This window comes from Crocodylus siamensis, chromosome 9 (genome assembly GCF_052110815.1).
Source record: "Crocodylus siamensis isolate JL-2025a chromosome 9, ASM5211081v1, whole genome shotgun sequence".
NCBI classification, from domain to species: Eukaryota; Metazoa; Chordata; order Crocodylia; family Crocodylidae; genus Crocodylus; species Crocodylus siamensis.
Genome location: NC_143403.1, coordinates 14,907,146 through 14,916,895, shown reverse-complemented (window position 1 = coordinate 14,916,895; position 9,750 = coordinate 14,907,146). Strand labels below are relative to the sequence as shown.

Genomic DNA, 9,750 nt, shown 5'->3' with positions numbered 1-9,750 from the left:
CTCACAAAAAACTGTCATACATTTTCTACTTGCTCCTGCTCCCTAACGCTGGCTTTCTTATTTGCTCTAAGATATTTTAGATTTTTTTCTGAATGGAAATATATATTGTTTGGAGTCATATGAACACAGTAGTTAGTACAGGCAGACCTCGGAGATATTGCGGGTTCGGTTCCAGACCACCGCAATAAAGCGAATATCGCAATAAAGCGAGTCACATGAATTTTTTGGTTTCCCAGTGCATATAAAAGTTATGTTTACACTATACTGTAGTCTATTAAGTGTGCAATAGCATTGTCTAAAAAAACAATGTACATACCTTAATTAAAAAATACTTTATTGCTAAAAAATGCTAACCAATGGAAAAATGGCACCGATAGACTCGCTCAACACAGGGTTGCCACAAACCTTCAATTTGTAAAAAAGGCAATATCTGCGAAGCGCAATAAAGCAAAGCGCAATAAAACGAGGTATGCCTGTAATGTTTAATTAAGAAAGGGAAGTGAGACATTTTTGAGTTGCACAGCACTAAACTGGGACCAGGTTAAAGAACAATTATAAAAGTCAGATTCTGATAACTTTCAGTTAATGCCTTTTCTTACAAATGATCCCACTGATTTCCATACACCCACCCGTAGAATAACGGACTATTCAACATGACAAAGTGGGTAAAGATCTGTTCTTAAATATATTTTGCATGAGTAGGGAACATATATTTCAACTGAAAAATATTTTGACATGGGGTATGGTTACTACTTGTCCACTAAAAACCATGTAGATCCGTTTTCATTTTCAATTTTATTGTAGAAAGAACACTTCTGTGTCAAAGATCTTTCAAAAGTGAACATGTAATCCAGTTACGAAAATGAACACAATAATAATTTGAAGTTAACACTGGTGAAAGTATGTGCTATAGAAAAAGCTCATTAAAGCTTAAATACTTAAAGATTGTAAAATGTACACCCATTTAGAAAAATACACAGGAACTTCTGAATGCGTTAGGAAAAATAGCTTACAGATAAAACACGTCCTAATGATCAGCAGGCATCTGAAGTGGAGCATGAATTTGGGTTTCTGGTAAGTTGTCTGTTTTCAGTTAGTAACATTTCTTCCCCTTGGCTGATTAAATGTAATCTTCTTGAAAAGAAAAATCGAATCCGCAATACAAAGGAAAAATGACAGAATACCAAAGATCTGGAAAAAAAAATCAGTTTCTTTTGATGAATGCTTTGGTTAGTTTTGAGTATTTTATCTTTCATTACTTTTCAGAAACAGCGCCACTGGTCCTAAGCAGCAGCAGGTGTCATACAGAGCTTGCCAATTTGATTCCAGTGGTTTAATTATTTTTGTATGAATATTTCATTTGGGATGACTGAAAAATTAAGTGGTTCCTATTTTTAAGTCAGATACTATACTATAACCTTTCTCTTTCTGCTCTGGCAATCACCTGAACCCTGACCTTGCTTGACTTTCAGCTGTCATCTTGAAGTACAGCAAATGACTTGATGCCCATGGTTAACTAGACATGCTGGTTTATGCGAGATTATGCTTTCTGCTAGAGTCATACCTCTTGCATCTAAATAAGGGCACTTAACAATTTTGGACAGCAGTAAACTGAGGAGTCTATAGAAATGAGCTAGGGGGGAAAAAATGCTATCCTTCTCTTTCATGAGTTCTGAACTGAAAACACTGACATTGTTCTTTACTTAATATATAAATGTGACTACTCGTTATTAAACCATGATGATAACTTATTCGAAAATTTAAGGCAAGAGGAAGAAAAATGAATGCTCTAAAGAGAAGCAAATTGATATTTTATTTAGGTCCTAGCCCTGTTCCTATCCCTCCCTTCCCCACCCCAACCCAAGTTTAGTCATGGAGGATGCTTTAAATCTTAGTTCTCTGGCCTGATTTGGGAATATGTCCTACCGTCTGTGTGTCATTTTTAACTCAGCCTGGTAACCCACTGGGTTTGTAGCAAGGAATCAGGCCCAATCACTTGACTGGTACCTATGACTTCCCTCACTTCCCCTTCACCCTGTGTCTCCAGAAGATCAGGTAACTTTCCCACCCTTCTCTGGGAAAGAATCTGAGCAGTTTAGCTCCCATTAATATAAAAGAGCATGAGACATCCTTCCAGCAATATGCAGAGAGAGTAAATCACTAGTGAGGACACAGTAACTCAAGTATGACTGCAGTGTGGCTGCTGGATCCAGCTACTGATCATCTGAGTTAACTCTAAACCAAAACCCACCCTTAGATTACCAAGCCTAAACAATGGTGGCTGGCACCTTGTTATTACTATATGTTAACAATCTCTGTGTTACTTGGACTTGAGACCACGGGTTTTGTCTGCTAATCTATGAAGTTACTTCAACTACCTCCAAATAATATGTTCTTTTGAGTAGCAATGTCTGCTTTAATTTCATAGTTAAACACTGAAAGATGATGAACAGAAAAGTGCAGATGATTTTAGACTATTTTGCTTTCATCTGTAGCAAAGCTTAGTATGTTTCCTTTTGCAAAACATGTATCGTTGCTCTCTTTTTACATTTGTTACCTCAGCCTTTGTCTGTTTTTAAGTCCATTTCCTTGTGACAGTCTGTAGTTTTACAGTTTTCCTAATTTGTATTGTCCAATTTTTCTAAAACTTCCCCCCCGCCTCCGCTATAAACACAGTGTTGTTATTCTGAGCATTAACCTCCTGCATTATGAGAGCTGGTCGGCATAGGGTCAATCCCTCTGTCCTGGGTATATGCAGTATTTTCTGCTATTGTGGCTATTAACTCACCTTTAAATTCTACACATTTCCTTGCCTTGGAGATGAAACTAACAGATCTGTAATCCTGCAGTAAATGATCACTTGCTTTAGATTACCAGTAAAATCTTCCTTTTAATTTACTTGAGTTGAAAGCACAGAAACAAGGTGATAGCTCCGTAACACTCTAGGTCATGGCCTGCTGTTTGAACCATTTATGTTGCCAAGTGGGTTTTTGTTGCTGTTGTTGCTTGACATACTTAAAAATAACCTTTTTGTTTTCAGGAGGCCAAAATACCTCAACAAGGTAGTTTTTATTCCTTTATTAGTCATCAATTGAATATTTAAAAATTAGAAGACAAATTTCTCACAAGTCCTAGCTCATCTTTTGTGCCGATTCCTTTTTCCTCATACTTAAAATTACAGATAATAAATAGCCTGGAAATGTTAATAATTACCAATCGCTGACTACTAAGAAACTGCAACTTGAACAATTTTTTTTTTTTAATTATTTCCATTTCCAGTATTCCACTGTATGTAGAAGGAGCTCTGGAACTGTTCTAGTCTCTGAATTAGTTTTTTAGCTATAATACACTAGGGATTAATATGAAAAACTAAAAATCAGTGTATGTCTAGTGTTGGGTTTCAACTGTATTGTACTGTCAAGGGATGTAATTAGAAATCTAGGACATCATAGAACAGTAACAGCATTCAAACCATTTCTCTTAATTTTTCAAGTAATTCTTCTACTTACTCCTCCAACCAAGGTTCCTACATTGCTCTTGGTTATTATTGCGAACAGGCTCACAACCAAGAAGAACAACGCTGCAATCAACGAGTTGAAAACATCCTGAAAAAGCATTACGAAACAACTTAGTTTCAATTACATGACTAACTACTGAAATGTGTAAAATGCGTCACTTTGCTTTGTTTCCTGAAAGGACCCAATATTTATCATGTTAGAAACCATTTACATGGTTTCATTATGAAGAGCAAAACTATTTTACTTCAGAAAGGGATAACATGAGGCAATTATCCTAATCTGATCTAGAGTGACACCTAGTGGTTTGATGCTAAACTCACATTCCTAAAATAATCCTCTGGGTTTATCTGATGTGGTATATGCAGCTGAAATCTGCTGCATTGTTTAAGAAAGTAGTTACATTTAAAACAAAAGCAAACTGATAAATGAAGGCAATTCAAATGATTAACTTAAACACGACTGTATATTTTGCTGAGGGAGATCTATTTGCATCTTACCATAAAAGAAACAACCTTAAGATTGACGTATGAATATTACGTGTGAGCACAAGGCTTGTTTTTTTTATGCATAAATACATACGCATACTTTTGATTTAAAAGATACAAATCAATACTTACAACTAAGGGACAAAACACAAATTTCATTTTTCTATCAAACTTTAGTAAGTAGAGCAGAAAGAACAGCAAAGTGATGATAACGTCCATGATCGCAAGCACGAAATATGCTTCCTGGGATCTTGAGATAACAAAACACAGGAATGCTACAAAAGCAACAATCTGGAAGAATAAAGAGCGTATTTATAGGTGTCATTTTACTGTATGATCAAAACGTTACCATTTAGTGCAAATACAGTACTACACAACTTTTTCATGAAACGAGCCACTCCCCCCAAAATGAAAGGAATAACGTAACACTCGGGTCACTTTAAAACTGGATCTTCCAGCTACTTCGCCCTGACTAAAGCTGTCCCAGCAGACTGTCTAGCTTGCTCTTGACAATGTTGTGAGCCCGCAACTTCTCCCGGGGGCCTGCTCCAGCCCGCAACCACCTCCAGAGTCAATGCGCTCCCTCTCGTCTCCAACCCAAACGTCCTCCGCGCCCGCCACGCTGAGTCCCGTCCCCTACAGCCGCAAAGGAACGACAATCTTCCTCCCTCCTCACCAAAACTGCCTTTCACATATTTGAAGACTTATCCCCACTCCCAAACAACCCTGTCTTTGTCGCTTATCCCCCAACCTCGCCGGCCAGGCCTCAAAATCATCTTGGTCACATCCTGCCCGACTCTTTCCAAGCCACTGCCTCCTGCTCGAGGTGCGGGGCCCAGACGGAGCGGAGCATGGGGTGCAAGACGCTCTCCCCCCAACGTGCGAGGGGCACTTCTGCCGTTTACGCCTCCCAGGTCGCTGCGCGGGGTCCCCAGAGCCTCGGGGTCCCCCAGCGAGTCCTGCCCACGGCCCTCGGCCCACACCGCCTCCACAAGGCCCCAGGCGCCCCCTACTGGACGGCGCTGGCAGCTGCCCGCCCCGTCAGGCCCACTCGTGCCTCGGGCCCCCGCAGGACACTTCCCCTCAACCTCAGCTGCTCGTACCAGGCGGGCAATCTTGAGGGCGCCCCGTAGGGAACGGGCGTACTCCCAGCGCAGCTCCGCCATCGCGCGCTGCGCGGAAGCGCCAGAGGCCGTTATGGCCCTAGCCCCGCCCCTCACCCGCTGGGGGGCGGGGCCAGAGGGCCGGGGACCCAACGGCTTCTCGCCGGGCCCCGCCCCTCTGGCCTCGCCCCCGCCCCGCCCCGCCGAATCGGTGCGTTGTGAACCGTGAATCCGTGTGAATGACGGATGGTGAATCGGAGCGAATTCAGATTCTGCCCCGTGGCACCGCTCCACTGCTGCCGGCGCTGGGGTAAAGACCAGGGCTTTCCCCGCCGACACCCCTATCCAGTCCCCTGTCAGGGTGCCGCGGTGTGAAGGGCTGCTCCCCTGAAGGGCCGGGGACAGGCCCTGCTTCAGTCTGGACTGGAGGCCGCCCTTTGAAAAAGGCCAGCTCTGCGTTTTCACTCGAGAAACATAACAGAGAGCTTTGCTTTTCAGCGATGTGCTGCCGCATGTAACCCTTACCTCAAAGTCTAACCAACCATCCACAAAGCTCTTGAATAAGGAGCTGGATTTGACTGAATCATACAAAAGGAGGGGTGGAAGAGGCCTCAGGAGGTCACCCTGTGCAAAGCAAGACCACCCCCAACTCTGTTATCCCAGCCACAGTTTTCTCTATCCAGGTCTTAAAAACCTCTTAGGATAGATGTCAGTGACCAGACACCTGGAGAGAGACAGCGCTACGAACAGGGACTCTCCAAAAGGAGCTGGAATTGGGTGCTTTCCTGCTCAAAGCTAAGTTTTTTAGTGACATGTTCTTACAAGACCTCCCCATTCCTTCCACTGTATGTCCGGCATTTGAATCGAGGAACTCGGATGTATTGAATGTCAATGACCAAATCTGTTATAAGTGTCCCCAAGTGACAAGTCATTTCAGCTCCTCTGAAACAGCTTGGGCAGAGAGCTGCCCAGTTCTGAGAAGACAACATTTTGGCTGGAGGCAGATTTGGTTTCAGGTAAGCCGCAGAGGAAACAAGAGTGTAAAACAAAACAAAACAAAACAAAACATTGTTATTAGTTCCAGGAAAGATGTAGTATGTTGCAAGTATATCTGAAGGATGTAAAATGGACACGGAGACACTTAATGAGAGGTGACCTAAAACATACATTATCATTAACATGCAGATGAAATCCAGGCCTTACTGCAACATGTAAAGAAATCAGGGGTTGGGACCTGGGTAAGTGGCAGTATATTATTCAAGAAAAACATACTGGCTCAAGCAATACACTATCTCTGCTTCTTCCCCAGATTCCCTCAGTCACTCTGATGTGCACTTACAAAGTTTTGAGATGGATTTGGTCAAATACTGGTTCCTTATTTAAGACATTTGTTAATAGTTGAATGGAGTTGGGCGGGGGGAGGGTGGTGACATGTGACTACATGGAACTGAAAAATAAAGCATTAGGTGAGAAATCTCTCCATCCCAGCTCCTTTGTGAGACTCCTCTGATCACAGTGATGTGCCATTCAGGGTGGCCCATTCACTGTATTGCTGACATACAGTGAATGTATCGTTCCTTACTGCAAGTGCTATGTATCTAGTGGAATGATGTCAAGAGGTAGTATGTCACTGGAAAGGTTTCAGGGACATGTCATTTTGGATGACCCAAGAAGTATTTTGTTCTGTATCAAAATCAATGTTATTATATATATATTTTACTGTATGATTGCAGAGCTTGTTTTTCAATATTTTATTCCACTTCATTTTAGTGATTATCACAAAATAGTGAAATATATAATATTTTAAGGTATATTATGGATTTCTAAAAAAGATTAATTATTTAAACAAGGAACCAGGAACTTTTGAATTAGGATCCTGAAACTGGGAATAAATAATTAACTTTAACCTTGTTAGTATTTATCAGGTATAGAAATTCAATTCAAAGGCAAAAAGAGGTGACCTGGAAACATTTAAATAAAACCCAATATCCCCTGCAGGGACTTCCAGTCAAACATTTTGGCATTGGTGCTACTGTAGGAGATAACTAGAACATGGACATTGATACACACATGCGACACTGGTCAATTTGTTTTAACTGAGACTCAAAAAGTAAACAAACAAAAGAGGAATTATGAAAAGCAAATGTCAGTTCTGTAGCTGAGTAGTGCTAAGTAGTGACTGTAGTGCAGGCCATTTGCTTTGCAAATGTATAACTTTTCAAATTTTGACCAAGTGCAAAATTATTCAAAGTTGCTCTAAGACAATTTAACAGACTTAGAAAAATAAAAACATCCTATTTTTAACATGACTTATGTATTCTCTTCCTTTTAATGGTGTTTACTACTATGGCTGAGTTATTTGTGACTTCAGCAGAGGGGCCACGCTCAGGCTTTCAGAAACAGATGAGTTGTGCTATAAACTAAGAGAGAGGGATATAATTGGGAAATGACTCCATCATATGACTTCTATATAAGCAACTCCCACAGCCATATCTATTTAACAAATAGGGTTAGGGACTACAAGCCACTTAAAGGGCTGGTATCCCAAAATTTCTCTTTTTCTGCAAACAGATCACATTTATTTTGGGAATTGACAAGAGCCACTTCCACGTAGTGATCCCTGGTAATGTCTCTGATGGCCAAGAGCTCCTCGTTTAAGGTCCTGGAGCTGCTGTACTCTGCTCTCTTTCCTTCTTATTCAATGGAAGATGTTCTAGCAATTTTCTGCTTCTCTTAAGTCTGTCTCCAGTGACATCCTATGAACAAGAAGTCACCTCTTGTGAAACTACTGCCTTTTGTACACGTTTTGCTATCACAGATCTGTACATTATCATGTGACTGCAAAAGTGGCAAGTCATGCATCTCTCTGTCGTAGTACCTCTTCTGTTTGTTTCTTTCTCATAGCCTCTAGAGAATTTGATCATTTGCATGCACCCCATCTCTGCTCCAGTAGTTCAGTTCTGGTTCTCTGTTGAACAACAGTTCTGGTGGTGAGAACCCTTCTTATAAAGGCAATGTTCTGTACTTCAGCAGAGCCTGGAAGGGATCTGGATTTGAGCTGCCATCATTTTTAAGTAGCTAAGTTCTTTAAGATTTTAACACCATTTTCCACTAAGCTATGTGACTATAGATAAAATGGGCTAGAGAGAGTATGTTTTAAATTACAGTATTTGGCAAACCTTTTTAATTTGTAGGTATCAAATTGTGGCCCTTTATTAGTCATGATGACCACTTCAGGTATGCCTGGCAAATATTGATTTGATGTGTGTGATGACACATCTGGCCATTTAATTATCCAGTATTGCAGTTTCCAGATAATGGGAATAATAATCCAGAACAGTACACAATTCTGGTCTGAATACACAAAAGGATTGATGCTAACTTTGGACCATGGCTTTTGAGTTTTAGCTCTTACAAGCATAGGTTGCTTAATTTGACATTTTCTGTGTTTTTTGCTCAGGTATTGCACAGTCTGATAAACTGCTCTACCTCAGCATTCATGTGGGGCTAGTATTCAGTTTTTCCTTGACTTTTGCATATGTCTATTCCTACGTGTCCTTCATCCATCCGGCTCAACATTCCTTGTTACACAACTTCGGGAATAATCAATTTAATACCATTAAACAAAATTGTACAAGGAGCATATGGTTGACCTTGAAAATGGTTGCATGGCCTAGGCAGGTGCTACGTAGACTGTCCAGCATTCATACATAGCTTGTTTTCTGTAAAGTTTTATCCTGTGCTGTGGCCTCCACTATTACTAGCTGTGTATTATTTGATGCAAGGGACTATCTTTATAAGCAAGTTTCAGATGCTCTGTATCTGACTCCATACTGGGTATTTTAATTCTGTCATATGCTCTAGAAAGCATACCACAAAAAAATTTCCAGGTTGTTATTTTAATTCCAAATCATATAGTTGTAACTGAAATAACAGTTTGTGATCTGGGAGGCATGTCATTTTTTAAAATAGTCACTAAAGGCTTGTGATAGATCTCTGCCATGCTGGTCTCCCATTATGAATATATTACATTCCTTACTGGTCCTGGGTATGACTGCAAACTGCATGACTGGAGGGGCTGAAGACAATGTGGTGGGGTAGCTCCTACAAAATACCACAAAGTTGCAACCTCCATAATAAGGTAAGTATAGGGCACCTCAAAACCCTAGCCCCCTGCCTTGTGGGTACTTGGTTGGAGAAAGGCTAAGGGACATCACCATGACAAAAATGCACCTGCTCTGAGGTGCTAGACAGTCACTAGTAGTTCTTATCTGTTGCTCTCTGGCACTGACTGTCTGGACTTGGATTCTGTTTCAATGCTCTAATGCAGAGATGGTAGGTCTTGGGCAGCCGCCATACTCTTGTCTAGGTGAACATGTCAAGGTCTTGGTGTGATGGTTGCAGGATTCTGTACAAGCAGATTCACCATCTAACTAGACCTCTTACGTGAATACCATGATCCAGAGGATTGACGGCTGCCTACCACATTTCTTACATGCATACACACTTGTGTTAGTTCCTCTTTTTTTAACCTGAGCAATCTTTTGAAAGTGCTTTTGAGAAGGGGTTGGCAATTTATGTCACATGGGCTGAATCCAGCCCACAGAGCCATTGCATCTGCTTGTGGAGCTGGGGCTTTGGCAG

General features: G+C 41.1%; 1 protein-coding gene across 1 annotated transcript; it reads right to left on the bottom strand.

Moving 5' to 3' along the window:
* Window positions 1–776: 776 nt before the first annotated feature.
* On the bottom strand, window positions 777–5,221 carry LOC149857128 (chemokine-like factor). The gene is made up of 4 exons (XM_090062332.1): window positions 5,107–5,221; window positions 4,136–4,294; window positions 3,510–3,605; window positions 777–1,191 (listed from the first exon to the last, which is right to left on the bottom strand). The coding sequence occupies exons 1-4, from the start codon at window positions 5,167–5,169 to the stop codon at window positions 1,090–1,092; spliced, it is 420 nt and encodes a 139-aa protein (XP_089918458.1). The 5' UTR covers window positions 5,170–5,221; the 3' UTR covers window positions 777–1,089.
* Between the last annotated feature and the right edge of the window lie 4,529 nt (window positions 5,222–9,750).

Bases quoted from the DNA above. Each gene is read 5' to 3' on its own strand.
- LOC149857128 (XM_090062332.1), bottom strand. From the start codon at position 5,169: ATGGCGGAGCTGCGCTGGGAGTACGCCCGTTCCCTACGGGGCGCCCTC. The intron at 3,606-4,135 runs GTAAGTATTGAT...ATGCTTTTTCAG, and splicing joins TTGTGTTTTGTCCCTTAGTT to GATGTTTTCAACTCGTTGAT. The intron at 1,192-3,509 runs GTAAGTAGAAGA...TTTTTTTTCCAG, and splicing joins TAGGAACCTTGGTTGGAGGA to ATCTTTGGTATTCTGTCATT.